The following is a 23,252-nucleotide window of genomic DNA, read 5'->3' as shown; positions in this document are numbered from 1 at the left end:
AATCAAGGGAGCAAGTTCATTGACCTGGCTTGTAGGACTGGAGCAAACAGGGACCATGACACATTGTGCTAATGAATGTGCTGGTTTCCAGCAAAGGCAAATTCCAAAGAGTAAAAGCCTTATTAATTCAAACCACAAGGGACCATAATACATGACCTTTCAAATGCCCAAGCTTGGATTATCCGACATTTGCATGCAAAGAACATAATGTTTCTAATCATCTTGGGAAGATACTGCACTGAGTCTTCTACAATTTTGAGTCCATGCTTATTAAAAACAACAACAATATGTAAACCAAAACCCAAAACTCAATCAGACAATCCTTACGGTAAGGACAGATTATTGGGGACATTTTCTTCAGAGTACAAATGAGAATTTGTAAATGGAGCTGAATATCCGTTTTCCAGGCTGTGCAGCTGCTCTCTCACTTTCTCCCACCAGTCACTCGGTTCTAGCTGGACACGAGGCCCGTCCTCCCCTGAGTCCAACACAGAGCATAGCCTGTGAGAAGCAGGATCTTGGGCAGCCCTGAGAGGCTGTGGCCCAGGTGCAGGAGGTAACACTAAGTACTAGTCGTGACTCCCACAGTCTGCTTGTCAGAATTAACCATTACCCTGGTACCTTCTCTTATTGGTGCTCCGTGGACAAGTGAAAGCTGATCCTGAGAGCTGCTCAGCATACAGATTGTAGGGGCAGACTTGAGGATTATTCTAGAACAAAGGAGGCAATAAATAACATTCCAGGTCAGAAAATCATCCCACCTTCCCAATAAGCAACTCAGCTGAGGAATTTTGTCTTGGATGGAGATACTCTGAGCCACTGCATATGACCTCAACCCATGTATATTTCTTGTAATAACTCTTTAGGTGACTCTTCTCCCTGATGAAGAAATAAAATATAGAATATAACCCATTATCTCACCATCCAGAAGTAACCCAATGTTGACATACCAATATATTTTTTTCCATTCTTATCTTCCAAAATGGGGATCCTATGGGACTTGTAGTTCTGTAATAATGTGGACTATTTTTTAAAGAGGAAACACTGTATCAAAGACCATTTTTTCATGCCATGAAAAATTCTTCAAATTATCTTGAAAAAATTTTTTTTCCTTTGTAACCAACATTAGTGTGGACATCTTTGGGCATACATTTTTTTTTTTTTAGTATACATACATTTTCTCATCATTTTTATATCTAATACTGTTCGAAGGAACTACAAGGAAGTCCCGTTAAGCCTGAACTTAGAGGATCCTCCTCAAAGTCCTGTAGTTAATCTTACCAATTTGGATTGGGTTGTTTGCCTTAGGTAACTACCACCCAACTTTAATCTTTGTATTGTCATTGTTATGTATCCCAATTGTCTTAATGATTTGTGATATTAAACAGTTCACAGGATAAATTACAAGAGCCAAGGTAGGTGGAGGTGCTTTGGCCTGAGGGCTGATCATTCATTTCTACAATTCAGAGCTCTCTAAGCTAAGATTCTATTCACTCATACCTGTCCTTCTGGCAGGGCTCCTGGACAACGAGGGTCCTCTGAGGCACACTCGTTCCCAAATCCAGAAATGTACTGCATGTGACAAAGACACAAAGGCCACCATAATGAGATTTAAAGAGCATTTCTCAACATTAACAGTCTACAAAGGTAAGAATTTCCTTATAGAATGTTTGTGTATGATGTTCCATACATAATATCTCTGCAATGTCTTGGCATGTGAAACATGTAGGAAAGATAATATGCTCTCTGTGAATTTTAAAGACTGGCAATTAATTGGGAGAAGAACACTGTGTATTGCTTACACTCTCCACCCTTGGCTGTATTTAGTCAATCTATGTACTTGTTCTTAATTATTGCACTCCAAAAATAGATTCTTTAATTTTGACTCTATCAGGGAGATCCTGAGATGGGAGATGGTTCAGATATTACCTCAACTCTAGATTAGTAGGAACTTCCTGGGCCTCCTAGACTGTAACCTCCCTGAGTTTGGAGCTCTATTCCCTCTCTATTCTCTGAAATGAGCAACTATAAAGAGGTATGTGGATCCAACCTGACTGAAGTGCCCTTGAGAGAAAGCTTTTCAAACCAGCCTTGCTGTAGGAATACGCCTACCTTACCTGGCTTATCTATGGAGTGTTTGTATACATGTTTGTATCCATTGTGGATACGGGAAAATGAAGCTTGAAGGTATGGTGGCTTCTGGGAGAAGTGCCAGACCAGAATCTGTTCACATTGGTACAAGAGAGTCTATTCTGATTACCCTCTGTTTACACCCAAAGAAAAACAAGTTGGCAGTGTCTCAACAAAGTAAAGTATGTGGAGCCCCTAACACTTACCCCTACAACACATAACCCACCTGTGAGTTCTTGTTCACTGTCGGGCTTATCTGCTAGTTTATAAGCCCCACGATGTCTGGGACTGGCAGCGTTGTTTCATCTGTATGCTCTGTGCCTGGCCTATTGAAGGTACTTGGCAGATACCTACTGTTTGATTTAGCATTTCACCTACAGCCTATTCTAATAGGAATGCATGTAAGTGAGGTTAGAACCCCTTTTCTCTAACTTAAATATGGAAAAAATTATGGCCATTTTCTTCCCATAGTTGTTCCTAATAAATGTACTTAATTTTAGCCTAGGATAATGAAAGTATGGTCTCACTCAGCGAGTGAAATGCCACCATCCGAGGACATGTCTGTAGGAGATGTGGGAAGGACGTCAGTGGGTAGAGGGCAAGCCCTAGGAGTTCTCACCCGCTCGGAGAGGACGAGCTTGATGCAGCGGGCCTGAATGTATGGGGGATGACCAGGCCAACAGCTCTCTCAGTTTGGAAGGAATTTGAAAAGGGAAATTATTCTTTTTGCCAACAGACACAATTTTGGGGGTATATTTGAAAATCCATCAGCACTAAAAACACAGAGTTCTATTATACAGAGATTGCAGCATGCAGGTTGGAATGATTGCTTTGGGGAAGTGGCAGAGACTATCCCGCATTCCGACTCTCCACTGAAAACAATTTTCTTCCTTCTAAATGAACCTCATGCCCACCGTCAACATGATTGAATCTGAGCTGCTTAGAAACGGTAATGACCCCAAATTATCTTCAGTTGTGGGGAATGGAATTTCAGGCCACTGTGTGACTGCAGCCACTGGGTATTAGAGGGCCTTCGCTTTGTTCAGCTGCAGCATTGTTTCTCCCCGCGAGAGAGGCGGGCGGTCGGAGCGCGAGGAGCACAGCTGGGCTTTCTGGCAGGCACCGGTGGGCTTACTCATTAACCTTCCTCATTCTTTGCAACTGCAGGCCTCAGCACAGAGTCCAGGGTTATATGTGTGTTTGGAACGAAGGGAAAGAGACTTAATATATGTAGTTCTGAAGCATTTGCTTCTGACTGCTTTAAGAAATAGGAAAGAAAGTCAAAAGAACAGCTGGTGGCTTGGAAGGGAGCCACCCAACTCTGAGAGGTGTGAGTTCTGAACCGGTTTCTCAATCTTAGCTGTGGTGCATTGGCTGAAGAGGAAGGTGGAAACTGCTGAGTCACTCTCAGCGACCTTGTTGGTTTTCCTAATCCTGTGGGAGAGACATTACAGATGAGTTTATTCAAGCTTTAAAGTGCCGTGTCCCTCAATGCTGAAGCTATCAGACTAGAGGAAGCAATATGCTGCAGCTGCTTCCCCAAGGCTCTGACGTCAAGGACAGAATGTGAACTCTACTTATATCAGCTGTGAAAATCTAAGCATTCAACTCCAGCTGGCTCAGGAACTATGTACAAATATACCATATATATATATATAAATAAAATCTAACATTAAGCAAGTGTGGCTATATATTTTCTTCTGTCCAGACTTCTGAATAATTTGATACAACAAGAAAATATGATTTCATTTATTTGCAAGAGAATTATATGCATCCTTTCTAAATGAATGAACAAATCGCTGAGCTCCATGTAACTCTGGTACCACCAGTTGATTGGCAGCTCCCCAGTAGAGACCTTTTTAATTCTCACTTGGTCCCAAAGATATGATTTATTGTCAGAGTAGTTTTAAGAGGTGCTTTCTCCTAACTTTAATTCTAGTAACACCCCAGTGGGATGAGAAGATGGTACTCCTTACTTCCTTTTACTGGGCATGCAGTAAAGAGAGAGAAGTCAGAGCAGAGATGGAACTACACTATCTTTTGTCCTGTGGAGAGTCTAGTATTTCCAATTAACCTTGTTGGGAACATAGCATACAGATTGTTAGGGGAACTTGCAGATTATTGCGGTAGGTTGTATAATAACTCTCAGAGATATCTTTGTCTTAATCCCTGGAATTTGTGAGTGTTACCTTATATAGCAATAGAGACTTTACAGGTGTGATTAAGGATCTTAGATGGGGAGAAATCCTGGATTATTTGGGTGCACCCTACAGAAAAGGCGATGTGATGATGGAAGGAGAGATCGGAGTGATGCGCCTTGAAGATGCAGAAAGGGCCATATGTTCTGGAATGTGGGCAACCTCTAAAAGCTGGAAAAGACAGGGAAATGGATTTCCCTTTGAGTCTCCAAAAGGAGCCAGCCTTGCCAATGCCTTGACTTCAGCCCAGTGAAACTGATTTCAGAGTTTGACTTCCAGAACTGTAAGAGAATAAATATGTGGTGTTTTAAGCCACTCAATTTGTGGTAATTTATTATAGCACAAACAGGAAGCTAATACAATAGTTATGTAGAATTGTTAGAATCACCCCAGAAGTTTGTTAAATACAGACCCAGACCTAGTGAATCTAAATATTTGGTGGTGGGGCCCAAAGTCTGCATGTTAAACAGCTCTTCATTTTAGAAATGAGGAAATCAACACTTGTAGAAGTGAAGCAATTTAAGAACATAGGGTGGTCTATTTTAAATTTAATTATTTTATCATTCCAATTTTCTTCCTCCAATTGTGCTGCTCTTATGTAAACATGATCCCATTTAAGGCTTTGTGTTGACATATCCATTCAAATGAAGAAATGAAAGCTGAGAAATATTTTTTTAACTCATATAATTTTTATTGATTAGAATGATGCAATCTGGCTTTCTGTGTTTGGATTTCTCATCTTTAGAGCTAACCTTTCCTTGGGGAGATTAGACAGCAGGCTGAGAAGGACACCTTTGAAATTGAGAACAAAGACCAGCATGCAATTTACATTGGTGTGAGGGTGCTGTGCATAATGAGTTGCTTAAAAATTTCAGTGTGCCAGGATTTTAGATATAATTTATTTATAAATGGTAAGGATGTTTCCAACCCCTGCTGAACACCCCATAGGATTTTCATCAGGAAACAATGTTTTTATGCACTCTCCCTCTTCCAAGACTTCAGCTATCACCACTGATGACTTCCCATATCTATTCTCCTAGCCCTTCCCACTCCCCCAAGATCCAGATCCATACATCCAACCCCCTCCTGGTATCTCAACTTGGCTGTTCCTGCAGCAATTCATATTTACACAGTTTACACAGGAGACACACTCTTGGACCCCAGAACATGCAGGTTGTGGGCTGTGCCTCTGCATTTGTCGTTTCCTCTGGCCCCCATGCCTTTTCACTTAACCAATTTCTACTTGTCTTAAGACTCAGCTTAGGAACTGCCTCCTTCAAGAAGTTTCTCTTGACCCCACCTACCTCAGATGCAGTTCCTTTTCGATATTAATCTGTGGCATCATTTGCTAACACATAATATTTGCTGAATGAAAGAAGGAGAGTTCTTTCTCAGGCTTTCTAACTACCCATCAGGCAAAAAGATAGAGAAACAGACTCCATCAGTGCTGTTTTCAGGATCCCTATAAATTAGGGAAATGTTTCATTTTTCAAACTCAGCATCAGTTGAAGGACATTAGAGAGGTGCTCAAACCCTGCATTCTGGGAAAAAGCCTGGAGTCTGGTCCACTTGGCTTGAGTCAAGGTTCTGAGCAATTCTACTTGCTTTCACATGCATCTGCTGGGCAGTGATACATGCCTGTGTTAGACACTAGGCACAGTTTTAGACACTGGGGACATACTCCCTTTCCCTGGCCTTAAGGCACTCAGTCTAGTGGATGTCACTCAGGCTTATTTGGAGAACTCATGCTTATCTCCTCAGTCCTGACTCAGACTGAGAAAGAACAGGACAGAGTGTTCACTCTCTGGAGAGGAATGAGAAAATTAATTGTGCTCTGACACAGGTGTTCACAGATAGCTGCCTGGTTTCAGAAAAACCCAGATTCTAATCGAGTCTCCATTCCTTTTACCAGTGACCTTGGGCAAGTCACTTAATTACTCTTTACTTTCCTTACTGATTATATGGGAACAAAAGTTCTTACATCCCAGCTTTATTTTGAAGATTACAATATGAATTAATTCATTAATAGCACATTACCCACACATACTTTTCAATTGCACATTAAATAATAAAAAGGAATTATTTCTTAGAGGAAGTACTAGGGCTTCTACTAGCCAAGGGCTGATTGTGAGCCTCAAAATAACTGAATAGATTAAACATATCTAACTGGACGGCTGGATGCAGTCCAGGAAGCTGCAGCAAAAGGAAGGAGTCAGAGAGTGGAGGCTGGGGAACAGGCATGGTGAGACGTGTGTCTGCCTGTGATGGAGGGTAGCTCTTATGGTGTCTACAGATTCCCAAGAAAGTATTTGAAATGAACAAAGGCAAGATAGGAACATCATATAAGACCTTTCTCTCTTTTCTTTATCAAGTCTCCCTCATGCCCCCAGCCCCAACCATGGCTATAGACACCATGGCGAAGCCCCTGAGCACAGGTGTCTGGGCCAGGGCCTCTCTCAGTCCTTTCCAACCCTGACACTCTGGAATTCTCAGAAGCTCCATACATTCTGGCTGAGAACTTGCCAGATAGTCTCTTACCTTCAACTCAGCCATATTCCTTCTGCAACAAGTGTGACGACTTTAGGAAACCCAGAAACAGAGAGGATATGAAGCCCAAATACTTTTGTTTTCCTTCAAACCACTCTCTGGGATTGTTAGTCCCACTGCGTCAGTGTGCTCCCGAGTCAGCAGGTCACTGAAACTAGCCACAAACATTAACTAACCAGTAGATACACTAGGGAGAAAGTCCAGCAGGCTTCTTGCCAAACTGCTTACACAATTGCCTTTGTTTTTTGCTAAACTCAGGCTGTCTCTGGAAGAGTTTGCAGGGGCCTGTCTCCTCCTCACCTGAATTAAAGATTAGGCAATAATTTGTTTCAGTTAAAAGAAGGAGGCTTATTACTAAAGACATAGAATGTAAAGCTCTCTAGGAAAGGAACTGTTGTAGTTAGTGCCTGCTGTGTGTGGCAGAGGCTTCTCCACTCAGTCCTGACTCAGGCTGGGAAAGAACAGGGCAGAGTGTTCACTCTGGAGACAAATGAGAAAATTAATTGTGCTCTGACACAGGTGTTCGGATAGCTGCCTCAAACAGGGACCGGGTCTGACAACTCTTCATAGGTGTCTCCCAGGGATGAGCTGTGTGAAGCCTGAAGAGAACACAGTCTGAGATGTTTATTATTGTCCCTCTTAATTTCTTAAATGTATTTAGTGTTCTTATAAATTCTCTAAGAATCTTGTTTCCTAATGCCTTTATCCCTTTAAAAATGGACCAAGGGATTACTTTTCAGCCACCTTTCTTAGGACTCTCTTGTCCTTCACCTTGGCTATTCTTCTTAGCTGTGGTCAGGTATCCACTTCATGGCTAATTGTATTAAGGAAAGAAGAGACCATATATTGAGTGCCTGTTCATGCCAGATTTTTCCATAGATGTTACCTCATTTAATTTCTCAAAAACAATCTTGTAAACTAGGCTTTACTGTCACAAATTCAGCTTCAACAGGCAAGGCAGGATATGTGAATGGTTAGAGTAGGCTAATTGTTTCTGTTCAGATAAGACTTACATGAAGTACCAATTTTTAAAATAAAAATATCATTGCTATACAATCTTATATTACTTTCAAATACATAACACAGTGGTTCAACAATTACCCATAATCAAGTCCTCACCCCTACTATCAACATAGTAAGATGTTACAGAATCATTAACTGTATTCTCTGTGCTGTACTACTGCCCCCATGATCAACCTATGTTGTGACTGTAAATTACTGGGCCCCTTAATCCCCTTCCCCCTCTCACCCTATCCTCCCCAGTCTCTCCCCTTTGGTAACCACTAGTCCCTTCCTAGTGTCTATGAGTCTGCTGCTATTTTGTTCATGAAGGGCCAATTTTTAAACATTGGAAATGAGAACAAATGAATGAATGAACGAATGAAACTAGTGTGGTAGATTGTAACAAATGCCCACAATTTCCTCCCATCCTTGTATGCATGACCCTTTGCAGTGTGACTTTGCTGAGATGAAATTTTTCTCACCTCCTTGAATTTTAATTTGGCTAATAGCAAACATGACACAAGAGAGGCTTGAGAAGTGCTTGTGCCTTAGGATTTGTCCATTTCTTGCTACTTGAGATCACCATGCAATGAAATGGGTTAGCCTCTTTGAGAATGAAAGACCACATGTCAGGCAACAGCCTAGCACTAATTTCCTGACTTGTGAATGAGGCAGTCTGGCTGCCAGATGCCTGCAGACACATGAGTGATCCCAGGTGAGACCCGCACAGGTGCCCGCTAAACCTAGCCCAACTGCTGACCCACAGGACTGTGAGCAACCGGAATGCTGTGCTTTATGCTACTAAGTTTTTTTTTTAATTGAAGTATAGTTGATATACAATCTTACATTGGTTTCAAGTATACAACACAGTGGTACAACAGTTTACCCACATTATTAAATCCTCACCCCCACTAGTGCAGTTACTATCTGTCAACATAGGAAGATGTTACAGAATCACTGAGTTATGTTCTCCATGCTGCACTTCCATCCCTGTGACCAACTTATATTATGGTTGAGAATTTTTGTGCCCTTTATCCCCTTCACACTCCCTACCCTCCTACCCCAACCCCTCCCCCATGGTAACCACCAGTCACTTTGTGTCTCTGGGTCTACTGCTGTTTTATTCATTTTGTTTTGCTTTGTTTTTATATTCCACAAATAAGTGAAATCATATGTTATTTATCTTTCTCCACCTGGCTTATTTCACTGAGCCTAATACCCTCTAGGTCCATCCATTGTCCTGCAAATGGCAGGCTTTTTTTTTTAATGCTGAGCAATATTCCATTGTGTATGTGTACCACATCTTCTTTATCTGTTCATCTGTTGATGGACACTTAGGTTGCTTCCATATCTTGGCTACTGTAAATAGTGCAGTGATAAACATAGGGGTGCATATGTTCTTTTGAATCAGGGATTTTGTTTTCTTTAGGTAAATTTCTAGAGGTGGAATCACTGGGTCATATGGTATTCCTATTTTTAGTTTTTTGAGGAGCCTCCATACTGACAGTGGCTGCACCATTTGCATTCCAACCAACAGTGTAGAATGGTACCCATTTCTCCACATCCTCGTCAACACTTGTTATTTCTTGTCTTTTTGTTACTAGCCATTATGACTGGTGTGAGGTGATATTTTTTTGTGGTTTGATTTGCATTTCCCTGATGGTTAGTGATGTGAAGCATCTTTTCATGAGACTGTTGGCCATCTGTATGTCTTTTTTGTAGAAGAGTCTGTTTATGCTACCAAGTTTTGGGGTGGTCTATTAAGCAGTGAGAGGTAACTCATACTATAATTGTCATAAAACAGGCATGCAGGTTTGAAATGGCTATGAGCTGCCAGTTTCCACTCCTTGCTTTAGATAAACAAGTCTAAGAGACCTCCAGAGGTTCCCCACACTCTTTAGTAACAGCAGAATGATTTGCCTGTGTATGAGGTGTTACCACAGGCCAGATTGAAAGGGGCCATTTCAGCAGAAACAAGTGACAGGTTGGTAGCAAACTGGGTAAACTGATGCCTGCAGACTACAGACAACTTATAGAGCATCTCAGCATATGTCAGCATAGACATGACATTGTATTGTTACATAAACTTCCCTTGAATTTATATGCAAACCTGGGAGAAGGGGTGGTGTAGATACCAGCTTTACTGAGACAAAGTTCTTATTAGAACTGCAATATGCAGACTCATAATCAAAAGTGAATTACAAAAAATACTTCTGGCATCTGAATGTAATGTATGAGTACATTGAGTCTTGAATCTCTATTGATCCTAGAAGTTATTCTTTGGTGGCTAGGAAAAAAAAATGTATGGGAGGCAATAAAACACAAAGAAAAAGCTTTTTTGCTGTATTTTTCCATAAACTTCTTATGCTCTTTCATTGAATCAGATCTGAAAGCAGGTTTCAGAGGTGTTTAAGTTCTCTCCTAAGATCTGAGATTTCTGAAAGAGTAAGGAAGTAATAACAGATCCTTGACTGGATGAAAATTACTTTGAGGGGCATGAAAATATTTAAAATTGAATAAACCTATCACCAAATAATAGAGATTCCTCCTAAGTGGATTAACTTTATGTCTTTTTCTGTTTTTATAACAATTCAATAAAACAAGAATTTCCTTTGTAACTACATGCCAGGCACTGTGTTTTATACATACAGGGAATATGAGCATAAATAAAACACAGGAACAGAGAGTTCTGATTTTGTTTGATGGCTTTCCATTTTCCAAAATCAGTGTAACTGCACAATGTAATTAATGTAATTACACACTCATTTATTTTATAATTATTGAGGACATGCCACGTGCCAGACACTGTGGGGGATAGAAAGATGACTAAGACAGTTCTCTTTTCCAGGAGGGCAGCGTACTGGAAAGACTGACCAATAAAGGGCCAATTACAATAGTGCCGAATGTGCTGTCAGAGAAGAGGCAGGGTGCTATGGCCCTAACAGGGAGGGTAGGCTTCCTAAAGGATGATGTCTGAGCCAAGTCACACAGAACGAGTTGGATAGGGTACTGAACAGAGGGAAGAGTGTGTACAGAGAAGTGGAAGTGCAGCGCATTCAAAGAACAAGACAGTGACTGATGTAGCTGAGTGGAGGGGTAGTCTTCTGGTGAGGGAAGGCTTTCCAGAAGGGGAGAGTTTTGGCATACACTTGAAGCAGGGGAACGGGAACTTCTGGGCAGCGTGTGCCTTCTAGCACTCAAAGACTCCAGTAGAAGGAGCAGGTTGCGTGTAGGGTGAGGCAAGCATTCTAGACCAGAACACAGTCACAATATCAAATTGGTCAGCAATAAAAACAGAGATGCTAAAACCCAGGCAGAGGAGGCTGCATTCAGTGAAGTGATATGGGGAACATTTAAGGTGGAGAATTGGAAAAGGAGCAGGAATTGGCGACACCAGGTATCTGTTTCTCTAAGACAGCAGCACAAGATAGGTTTACTGTCCACAGAAGCTCTGGAAGAAAAGTCAGACGAGTTCCATACTCACAAACACCAGGGAGTGGGGAGTAGGATGAAAACCAAGTGTACTAAGGATGAAACTGCCAGTCTTCTTCTCCCACTGCACTTCCAGGACGCTATCAGCAACTGTTTTTACCCGTGGGTTCTTCTCTAGGACAGTGACCTGCAACTACTATACATTTTGATAAATAATTATTAAATATAAAAGATAAAAGTCTTTCTAGAAATGCTTTCTTTATTGAGATGGATGGCTCCTCCTCCTATTAACTCATATATCCATGAATTAAGTGATTCTTATTTCTAGAATGAGACATGATGCAGCATCATTTAATCCTCTGTTTTGCTTACACTGACATATAAGTGTTGAGAAAATTTGTTCATATAAATAGATATGAATGGAAGGCATTTTGTTATGGTGTCACTCTCCCGAATTAAATACCAAAATCACATATTGATCTATCACTAGACATTATTTTTAATATCAGTAAATAGCTCAATTGGTTCTTAATTTTGTTCCAAGGAAATAATTGGAAACCAGATTGGAAAAGTCTTTGTTACTCAGCTATTAGAACCATGGACTTTTAACTGTTACCCTTTCACTTACAGGTGCTTTGTCTCATTTACTTAGGAAGGGTTGAGAAAATAACGCTTTCATTTTATAATTAATTTAACTTTGTTAATTTATAGTCTTTGCCTATATAATTATTTTTGATAAAAATGTTAGTTTGGTATTTTAGTAGGCTAAGCAAGAAGCCTTGCAGTGAAAGAATGTGCCACAGCCTATTTCTTACCAAAGCTCTCTTTGCTTTGTTTTCAGGAACTCTTCATTTAGTGCCCTGCATTAAATTGTGGAAAGTGGAAGAAAGTCCTTAAGTAAAACTAATATTTTGTTGGCATCCTGAAGACATTCACACCCTGGGGTGACATGCCTTATTTCCATTTTACTATAGGTAAGAATTTCCTTTTTCTGTAGTGGGAAAAGGACTGTGAAAAGAGAGGTGGGAGATAACAACTAGCATTAAGCTGCATTCACAAGCTGATCAGTTTTAACATGTATTTAGGAATTGATCTGGAACACGATTCCCTTAAAACAGTGCCCATGTACCTCTTGGAGGGGATATTTGTACCTATCCCTGTTGGAAGACTATTGATCCACAACAAGAAAGTAGAAAACATCCAGGAAGCTGGCGGCTGCCACAGGGGATGTGGAGGAGAGTGTGACAGTTTTACAGAGCAATCACTCCAGAATGGAGTTAGAGGATGGAGGACCCCAGGACTAATGCCTCTGGGAAAAACACGGAACTGTTAGATTACCTGATACACTTGATGGTACTGAGCATGATTTTACATTTTTGTTGGGATTTTAGGGGTTTAATTCTTCATCATTGCTTACTGATAACCTTGGTAAAGCTTAGTAGTTAGCTAGTTGAGAAAATAAATGTGGTACAAAAGAAGGTAGATTATTAGAAATAGATACACCTGGAGGGTAGGAAATAGTAGTAGCACATCAAAGGCAGACAGTCCTTGTGTTGCCCACGTAGGGTGTGACAACCACTGGATTGCTGTGGCATGTACAGCCCTGAGAGGGAGGGATGGCTCAGCTCATTAAAAGGCATGCAGAGGAAGCCAAATATTAACTTTGATATAAAGGTGTCATAAAGTACAGCCTACAGTCCATGTATTCTCTAGTGTTTGGTGAGCTTATGTTTTTCAGAGCGTGAATCCTGGACTATTGCATCAGAATCACCTTGCTTGCTTGTTAAAAACACAAAATCCTGGCCCTATCCCAAACACAGCATTGAAGGGGGCCCATGAAATCCTAGAATCTGCATTTAAACAGGCACTTCAGAGGATTTTTATGCACTTTGAGTTTGAAAGCCATTGCTTCAAGTTTTAAATGGAGGTGCTGACTGACTAGCTGGAAATCAGATCCCTTCTCCACTCCACGGAGCAGCCCTGGCATGCTCCAGCTCCAATTTTGCATTAAGTAAACACATTGTCGAGCATTTGAGGCTCAGGATTCTCCCATGGCTAGATTTCCTGGAACCCTTCCTGTCCTACTACACTGATTTAACTCAGTTTTGGGACTACAGAGAAGTGAATTTTTTATTTCCTTCTCCTTTCCTCAAACTGTATCCTCCCTCAAACTTTGACAGTAAATCAGTGCAGACACCCTGTTGTAGCTTCAAACTTCTAAGAATTTGAAAATTCCAATTAAACCTTTATTAATATCTATATAAGACCCTTCCTAGGTGGATACTACAAAACACATTATTGAAATGAAGATGCAAAAGCTTTGATTATGGCGGGCAGTAAGTCCTCTTTACCCCACTCTGATGTCCCAGCAGATCAGGTCCATGCAACCTGCCTTCAGAATGGACAGAAAAATAGCAGTGTCGAGATACTTGGATTATATCACCGCTGCCTCAAGGTGAGGGACTCCTGAGAACCTGAGATAAAGCTGGTTTGGATCAACCCCTTTGGAAGCAGTTTTTCTTCTTAGAGCATTAAGGTGGACAGACCAACCCCAGTCCTTTAGGTGGATTCCAACTAAGGGTCTTGCCACCCAAGGGACAGTTGAGTGGCCATATGCCTTCACATCTGGTTGCCTCCACAATGAGTAAGAACACTGGTTAGACATCAAAATGACAACAGAAAAAAAAAAACCTGTATAACTTGTTCCATCAAGAATGTAAAAAAAAATTAAGATTTAATTAACAGCTCTTAGGAAGTATTTTGGTCTTTATATTTGTTTATTACTGAAAATCAATTTTTATAAGCAGGTCTCAGAAGTTTTAGAAAAATGCTTCAAAGCATTCTTTTTGAAGAACTCTGGCTAAAAACATTCACTTAGGAAAACAGTCTTATTTTGCTGCTACTAATACTTGCAACAAACTTACCTTAGATTATTAAAAATGATTTTCCTTAGAAAACTATACAGGCATACCCGAAAGACACTGTGGGTTTGGTTCCAGACCACAATAAAGCAAGTATCACAATAAAGGGAGTCAAATGAATTTTTTGTTTCCCACCGAATATATGTTATTGCACAAAAGTAGTCTATTAAGTGTGCAATAGCATTGTCTAAAAAAACTATGTACATACCTTAATTAAAAAATACTTTGTTGCTAAAAAAGGCTATACTGCAGATCATGATAACAAATATAATAGTGAAAATGAAAATGTTAGAAATGATGCAGAAATTACCAAAATGTGACAGAGACATGAAGTGAGCAAATGTTGCTGGAAAAATGGTACTGATAGACTTGCTAGATGCCAGTTGCCACCAGCCTTCAATTTGTAAAAAATGCAGTGTCTGTGGAACGCTATAAATCAAAATGCAATAAAACAAGGTATGCCTGGAGCTAAAATGGAGTTGAGAAGTACTCTTAATTTTTCAAGGTTGAACGTGAAGCAATCAGTGATGGCTTACTTTTATTTTTTAATAAGGGAGAAAATAAGGAAATTGGGATAGATTTTTTTTTTAATTAAAGGAAAGAAGAGGAATAAAGGGGAGGAAAGGAAAAGGTCATTGATTTTTTTTTTTGCTTTTGCATTATTTTTGTAATCTAAGTATAACTTCTTTGCAATTTATTTTTCAAAAGAGGAATACAAGGAGCTTGTGTGGGTTTACGTCTATGTGTATATGCATTGGTTTTCACTTCCCACCTGCACAGCCTCTGTCAAAACACCCTTGTCCCAAATTCCACATGTGGATCCTGATTTGCATAGCTCTTCTTTATGTCAAAAAAGAAATTGAGGTCAAATTTTGTGGGGGAGGATGCAAAGAAAACCTGGAGAATATTTTAGCTGATGAAAAGTGCTTTTAAAAATCTATTCCAAATTCCCAAGACTGCCTTTCTAAAAGCATTAACATTCTAACTTTAATAACCTCTTTTAGCATACCTTGATTTCCAAAGTGCTTCTGAAATTTAATTAAAATCGTATATAGAATGTGAATTTAGTTTTAAAATGGAAACTGCAACTGTGTAGTCATTATTACTATTTTTTAATATGGAGCAAAATTCGTAGTGCAGAGACCTGCAGCAGACCCAGAAAGAAGATGGGTGAAAAGGTGGTGAATAAGGCAGCAAATGAGTTTTTGTAAACCAGCTTTACATATTAAAGAAGAACTAGGGCAGAGAGATTTAAACAAGCAAAAAAGATGGGTTAAAAAAAGTAATGAAGAACAATGATGCATTTTATAGACACACCACCCCCAGAAAACTTTGGATTAAGAAATCCAAGAATCCTAGTCCATAATTCATGTAAATGTGTTGCCATGGAACCTCCTTTAATTCTCCATAATTACTCTGTTGACACTTAGTTTACTAACTACAGTTAAGAGACATTTCAGGAGTTGAGTTTTTCCTTCAAAAATAAGAGCCCCCCGCCCAAATCCCTGAAGACGCTGTAAATGTCTCTTACTGCCCTTGTGCAGGTCTTAGATTTCACCCTATTTCCAAACAGAAAACAGTGAGAGAGTGCAGACAGCTGTAACCTAAAGAGTGAAGGACTTAGCGAGCTGTCAGTTTCTCACACAATAATTCTTTTCTGGTACTGCTATTCTCTATGTATTATTAATCTATTTATATTTAACTCCAGCTATTAGTCTGCCTCTTCCAGCCACTGAGCCATTTGCAAAGGAGAGGAGAGGGAGACGAGGGTGGCTATTATTAGGCATCCTTGTGTGTGATGAGGATGGAGACAATTAAATAACACCATTTTGCTTCTCTGAAAATGACAGGGACTGTTTGGGGTGGACAACTCAGGGCTGGTTAACATAACCTTTCCCCTCACAAAGGTAAAACAAAAGAGATATATTTTAGAAGTACTTAATTAAGCCTTCAGCAAGGAGTGTGGGAAAATTACAGACCCATAGAAACCTTCCAGTTCCAGGCCAGAGCACATTTTCTCTGCAGCACTCCTGTCACTGCTCATTTACTGCATCACTCTGACAACATCTCATATTTCCACAAGGCTTTTACATAATCTAGAAACAGGGACAGAAAGGTCAGGAACAGAGAGAATGGGGACAACGTCTGGACCTCCCACACTGTCACTTCCTTTCAGTTTTCCACTAAACGGTGAGGCTGAAGGGTGTCATATTAAGATGACTTCATTAAAAGGCTGAGACATTAATAATCGACACAGCAAGAAGAAAGCTGTAAAAAACCGTCACTGCTTGCTCATCTCCCAAAGGATGAGTGTAATTCAGTCGTAATGAAGACTCTTTAATGTTCCTCCCCCAAACCTTTTCCGATCAGGGAAGCCTGGAACCTGTAGGCAGGAAAGATAATCCTGTTAAGCAGGCAGAGTTCAAATGCTAATAGCTTTTAATTTTTTCACCTTATTTTCTGTTTCTTTATGTCAGTTCATCGTTCCTTAAAGAGCTATCTCTGAGTTCTTCTTCAGATTCAATAATAAAAACAAATTCCATCAAAAAGGAAAACACTTGCCAAAAAATCAGTGATAGTGCCATCTAAATCAGAGAAGATGAAGGTGAAGCTCAGAATATTCACCTATGGACTTTTATGTGACTTACATGCATTGTGATTGACTTGCAATATGTACCTGTGGAGTCTTATATTTATATTGCTTCTATTACTTTATAATATGACCTTATCACTGGGTTCTTTTTGTTTCTTAGGCCCATGTTTTCCCTTCATCTTATTTTTTCTTTTGTGTTTAACAGAAGTAAATTAGTTGCTGGTACCTACAAGGATTTCCGCCCCCCCCTTTTTTTAACTTCTGAAGATAAATTTGGATACTCTATCCAAATTTAAGAACCCATTTTATCAATAAAAGATAGATACACACCTGATTACCGTCTCTCAAAAAGTATCTCTTCTCTATGACCTGCGAGAAACAAAGATTTTAAGAGCTTAGTACACATACCTGGAAAAAGCATTAATTGCAGTAGACAATAATGGCACTACAGAGTGTATATCCAAATTAAGAGTGCTTTCAATAGCTACAGACATCTAGTGTAATGAGTTAAATCTGGTGCTAATGAGATCAGGACTGTGGGAGTATTTCCATAAAATCTGGCCTCATTCCAAAAAGCATTAATGATAGATAAAAAAAAAAAGAGCTAACAAAAACAACTAAATAATCAGAATGACATAGGATCCCATGCAATTCCTAATGTGTGGTGGCGAATTTGGCTCAAGGTTTCCTAGCAGTCAGCCCAGAAGATACCAAACAGAATTCTTAAGATAAAAGCACTTTTACTGCTACAGGAGTACAGCTATTTCTTAAAGAAGACTCTGTTTAATGCAATGACTTGCCACATTCTTCTAGCAAACACAGTGATATATTCTGTAGGTCATCAATGCAGACAGATGACACACTATCATAGACAGTCAACTAGCTTCATTTTAGGGACTTAATCTGCACCCTTACTTCAGCAGTTTCAGAACTGTCTATCTTTGGTCAGTAGGAGAAACTAGGTAAAGCAGTGGCTGTATGTGCACAAATCCATACAAATACTGTGGGGAATCCTCAAAATATATGCCTCTAACAAAGTAAGTTTAAATGCATCATGTTTTCAGATGATGAAAAATAATTTTAGGAAATAATGAATTGTTCTAACACTGCAATTTTTGCAGAAGCAATATTATTTTTCTTTACATAGAGATGTTGTGATTAAGAAAAGTTAATCAGGTAAGAATACAAATTAGCTGGAGATTAACTCTAAGACACTGGCATCTATAATTAGGAAGCTAAGAGCACCTCTGAATAAGAGCAGAGCATCCTCCCCCAGGTTTGTGCCACCTTGCTCTGGCTGGCCTGACTGCCAAGTCATCTAGATTCTTTCCATCTGTGAGACTGGGTTACTTTTAGCCACAAGTAACCCAGGCTAAGTTTACATTCACTGGTGCCTGAGACAGGAAAGCTGGCTTGTGAGTAGCATACATCTCAAAATACTTGACCCCAGAAAAATCAAGAAGTGACTGACTCTCTTTCCTCTCTCCATAGCAGGATAGAAAAATCCTATCATCCTAGAGTGGAGAGGAATTACTACTAGCCAGGTGAGTCTAGAGGAGGAGTTAGATTCCTTCTTGAAAAAAAAAATCTTTACATTAAATTCTGGAAAATATGATGTATAGAAAACTGGGCAAAATTTAGCTGCCAGATCCCTTAGTTTCAGGCAACCACCACACTCTGGAGGTCTGGCTGACCTCCTAATTCATATACCTTTCATTGTGATTTAGGTAATGAAGAGAGAAGTTACCTTTTTGCTTTTGCTCATAATACCCTACCCTCAACTTGCAATGTCTTCCTCTTACCCAATCTTGCTCTCTTCCTAAAACCAACCAAGTTCTCTCTAACTTTTTTTAAAATAAAGCTTTGCCTGAAAATTTGGGTCATGCTAGTCTATTACCTATTGTGTCTCTCTAGGCTATAACTTATTACATCTTATTATATTAATTTCAAAATCAACAAATTATTTGAAAGCATAAACAATATATCATGGGATCTTTCCATATTAGACACAGGTCTGTAAGATGTTGCTTTTAGGGACAGAATATTGTTTCAGATGGGGGCCACTGATCTAGACCAAACAGAGTTCTTATATTTTAAGTTTGAAAACAATTTGGAGAAAAAAATCTGGTTCCTTACAGTGCTTCCCAACATTCTTAATATCATGGCACATTCAGAAAACGTTAAATTGTATAGCACACTGGGGGTAAGTGCAAGATGCTGCCAATCACCCAGCCTGGGGAGCTCTGGCTGCACTGATAACTAAGGGGAGTCACTATCTTGGCACACCTTTACTCTATTTGCCACATCTTGTACCTTTATTGGCAATGAACCAAAACTTACCATTGGTCCAATATCAAACAGGGAGGAGTGTGGGGCTTATATTCTGCTGACATTTTGGACAAAAGGGCCCTAAATGGGTAAAAGAAAATGATTCACAGAGAAAAGCTGTGAGGAGAGAAATGTTTTCTTGAAAAATTACACTTAAGAGGAAATATAATACAGAAATTAATCTTTTTAGAAATACAGAAATAAATTCTATTTTACTTTATTGCACAATGTCAACATTGTGCAGAAACCTTAAACTGGTCAATATCATGTGCAATGAAGCTGTAGGGCCTTGTAAAGGAAAGACAAACAGTGCTCTACTTTGCTAGTGTGCTGAGTCACTCTACATTTTATTTCCAGTTTAGGACAATATGATGAAGCTAGCAAGAGTCAGTAACTGGAATGCAAAGGTTTCTGTTAGGGAAATTTAGGGAATCGAGAAGATGACATCATCTTAAAAGTAACTGTAATGTTTATGTGGAGAAAGAACATCAGTAGCTGGGAAAACAAGAACGCAAGGCTTTAAGATGAATCTCCTCAGTTCAGTGCCTTTTATGCAGAGGTTTGGGTAAATAAGTAAAAAAGAGCTAGAAAAGGAAACATAAATTGTTTTAAGGCAGGGAATTAGGCAGCTTTTAAAAACCCCATTGAAATCCAGTAGCTTTCATCCTTTGCTTAGATAACACTGGTGATAGAATAAATATGTCAGCAGGCCTTGGGCAATTATACCAACAGATAAGAGAGATCAAAACAAGTATTATTCAGGTTGTGAAATTTAGGACAAAAGAATAAAAGGACAAAGCATTTCTACAAAGAATTTAAACTCTCATAACACATAAATTAAGTTTAAAAATAACTTAATTGAAATCATTACCTTATCAAAAAACCTACTGAGCTTGACAGCATTGGAAGAACCTGCAGCTAAGTACCGTGGATTTGTGCAATCCTAGAAGATGAAACAGCAAATCCACAATCAAAAGTCTGGAAATGTAAGCTCTTTGTTAGTCATCACTGTTCCTGTTGCACACTTCTATAGTAAAATATTAGGTGTAACACTCCCATAAAATAGTCAAGCAATTTTCAAATTATGATGCACAAAGTGAGAGGAAAGTGCTAAAGGAAGAAAGGCCACTTTTGTTATTTAAGCAATTTTAGAGGACATTGAACCAATGTATTCATCATCAAATAATTCATAAAGGAAGATAAAATTGCTGATATCTTACTCATAACAAAACCAAAGTACTTACCAGGTGACCTACCTACATTCACCCTGAAAAGCAGAAACAGAGACATTAAAAACAGCTAACACTTCACTTTTTAGCACTAGTTATTCACCAGTGCTCAGCTAATTAAGTATGTGCAGTTCAGTTCATACAAATAGTAGGAAGCAAGAAAGCAAGGAGTTAGAGAAGCACAAAACAAAACAGCAGGTATTTCTCACTCACTGAAGGCAAGGGACTAATCTCTCAGTAGGCCATAAAGATAGTAATAAACAAGATATATTTCTGGATTATAAACAATAGAAAAATGGCACATTTATTAATATTAAATATCAATTGTTATTAATAATAATCAAACAATAATAGAAATAGATATATATCACAATTAAATAGGATTTTGAAGTATAGGGAAAAAACGTGGCCAAGAAAGACAAAACAGTTTGGAATGCTCCAATGAAATGCCTAGTAAATTACAGTGATTAGTAAAGACCTTCAAATCCCTTTTCCTGGTATTCCAGTATGGAGTTGTCTTTGCTTGTTATTGTTTACTTGACACCTCAAGAGACAGAACTTTGATTTTTGCCTCAAATGCCACCCAAGACCAAACTACGAGGACATCATGTAGGCTTTTTTGCAAGGATGGTATTTATCTTTCAGTTGTAGATTGTCTTTGTCCCTTGGGAAACTAAAATTATTGTTGTTACACTTAACTCTGTTTTGTAATCTCTAAACCCACACGATTCTTTCTGGTTCATTTTGTAACAATCACCTATTTTATCCATATGCAGCATTTCAAGACACATTTTATATTCTGGGCATAAACTGAAATATGTTTTCCAAAACCATAAAAAAAGAGACTACAACAAACTTTTCAAAAATTATGAAGTGCTAGAAAAATCAGAGGTCTCTTGAAGCCAGAATGCTCTGAATCTGAATATCTGTCCCAACACCAGAGTGTCATCCACATTGTGGGATATTGGTTAGGTTACCAAACCTTTTAAGTTAAGTTTACTCATTTGTGAAATGGGGAAAGGAAAACAATACTTATCTCATAGGATTTTGGTGAGAATTAAATGAGATAATGCATGCCTGGTATGTGGGTACTAAAATGTTAGTTCCCTTCTGTCTTCATTCGAAGAAAATGCTATCAGGTTGAATTTTTAGACACAAAATCACCTAACATAATAAAAGATAATTCCATATATGGATTAAATAGACTGAAACATCATTGTGTGAACTGTTGTATTTGAAGTAATATTTGAACACATTTATTCAGCAGTTGGGGCATGTAAGAGACAGACCTTAGATAAACCTGTGTTAAATATATTTTACCAACTGGATATTGATTCCATAGCCATCAGAATGTCAAGACTTCAGATATGATTCCAAATAGAGCTGAAGTACTAAATACAAAAGGTATATCAAACAGGAAAGGAACAAACAAAACCCCCCCAAATTCAGTTTTTACGGCTTCACAATTTCAGGTTGACCAGGTTAGAGAAACCCTATTTCAGGATGAGAATTTTAGACTTGAAAGAGCCTCTGCCACTGATCATGGCTGAGGGCAAAGCCTGAAAATTAATAGCTCTAAAGAGCTTGTCTAAGCTAGAGAAAGGAATATTACCCAGGGAAGATGCTTCAATATGATCACTTTGAAGTAAACTGTAACAAAAACATTTGGATTAGACACAGTAAGCCTAACAGGATCTGAAAAAAATAAGTAATCTTCTCCCTACTTATAATGTAAACAATCTGCCTTTTTTCAGGCATAAGATGATAACTTTGTTTTCATCTTTGATACATACATTTGTTAATTCTTACTTTTTTATAGTTTAAGTAAATTCATACAGTAGCCAAAGTCGCTAGCACTAATCTGTTACATTGGTTTTTTACTTGAGGCTTCATATTTATTTGCTAAAGTCATTTTGATTGCTGTCTCTTTTTGAAACTCCCAATTTTCCTCCTCCTTCTTTCTTCCTTATATCCACAAGACCCGCTTGTTAACAGACACATATAGCAATGGAAGAGAACAGAGAGCCCAGAAATAAACCCACACATATATGGTCAATTCATATATGACAAAGGAGGCAAGAATATACAATGGGGAAAAATAGTCTATTCAATAAAGACTATTTTGGGAAAACTGGACAGCTACCTGTAAGAGAATGAAACTGGATTACTCCCTAACACCAAACAAAAAGTAAACTCAAAATGGATTTGAGAACTAAATATAAGACATGAAACCAAAAAACTCTTAGAAGAAAACATAGGCAAATATCTCTTGACATAAGCATGAACAATTTTTTTCTGGATACATCTCCCTAGGCAAGGGAAACAAGAGCAAAAATAAAGAAGTGGGACTATATCAAACTAAAACTCTGTAAAGCAAAGGATACCATCAACAGAACAAAAAGGCAACCTACAGTATGGCAGAATATATTTGTGAATGATACATCTGATAAGGGGTTAACATATAAAATACATAAAGAACTCATATGACTCAACACCAAAAAAACAAATAATCCAATTAAAAAATGGGCCAAGGCCCTGAATAGACATTTTTCCAAAAAAGACATACAGATGGCCAACAGGCACGTGAAAAGCTGCTCCACATCAGTAATCATCAGGGAAATGCAAATCAAAACCACAGTGAGGTATCACTTCACACCAGTCAGAATGGCCATTGTCCAAATGAGAAGAAATAATGAGTGTTGGCAAGGATATGGAAAAAAGGGAACCCTCCTTCATTGTTGGTAGGAATATAAATCAGTGAAGAAAGGAGTACAGAGGTTCCTCAAAAACTAAAAATAGAAATACCATACCGAGTAATTCCACCTGTAGGAATTTATGTTGTTGGAAGAAAACAAAATCACAACAACATGGA

The 23,252-nt window shown here is 38.8% G+C and overlaps 2 protein-coding genes and 1 long non-coding RNA gene across 5 annotated transcripts in view; 1 reads left to right on the top strand and 2 right to left on the bottom strand.

Annotated features, from left to right (window-relative positions):
- HGD (homogentisate 1,2-dioxygenase) overlaps positions 1-7,039 on the bottom strand; it is a 41,453-nt gene extending 34,414 nt beyond the window's left edge. Inside the window, exons 1-3 of one of the 2 annotated variants that reach the window (XM_017651218.2) lie at positions 6,867-7,039; positions 1,501-1,572; positions 622-710 (exon numbers count right to left, since the gene is read on the bottom strand). In XM_017651218.2, coding sequence (XP_017506707.1) covers positions 622-710; positions 1,501-1,572; positions 6,867-6,881 — 176 coding nt within the window. In that variant the 5' untranslated portion in view covers positions 6,882-7,039. The remainder of the gene's footprint in view (positions 1-621; positions 711-1,500; positions 1,573-6,866) is intronic. The other variant, XM_037013093.2, reaches the window with a different exon arrangement.
- LOC118971487 (uncharacterized) lies at positions 1,521-13,937 on the top strand. Its single transcript, XR_005059914.2, has 3 exons — positions 1,521-1,647; positions 12,151-12,283; positions 13,682-13,937. It is a non-coding gene; the product is annotated as an uncharacterized lncRNA (long non-coding RNA).
- A 1,388-nt stretch (positions 13,938-15,325) lies between these two features.
- The window catches only part of RABL3 (RAB, member of RAS oncogene family like 3), a 30,074-nt gene continuing 22,147 nt past the window's right edge, over positions 15,326-23,252 (bottom strand). The window contains exons 6-8 of one of the 2 annotated variants that reach the window (XM_017651230.3): positions 20,023-20,094; positions 17,154-17,192; positions 15,326-16,613 (exon numbers count right to left, since the gene is read on the bottom strand). In XM_017651230.3, the coding sequence (XP_017506719.1) occupies positions 16,548-16,613; positions 17,154-17,192; positions 20,023-20,094 (177 nt within the window). In that variant the 3' untranslated portion in view covers positions 15,326-16,547. The remainder of the gene's footprint in view (positions 16,614-17,153; positions 17,193-20,022; positions 20,095-23,252) is intronic. The other variant, XM_073231581.1, reaches the window with a different exon arrangement.

Source organism: Manis javanica, chromosome 3, assembly GCF_040802235.1.
Source record: "Manis javanica isolate MJ-LG chromosome 3, MJ_LKY, whole genome shotgun sequence".
Classification (NCBI taxonomy): Eukaryota; Metazoa; Chordata; class Mammalia; order Pholidota; family Manidae; genus Manis; species Manis javanica.
The sequence above is the reverse complement of the archived record's forward strand: the minus strand, read 5'-3'. Positions and strand labels throughout refer to the sequence as shown.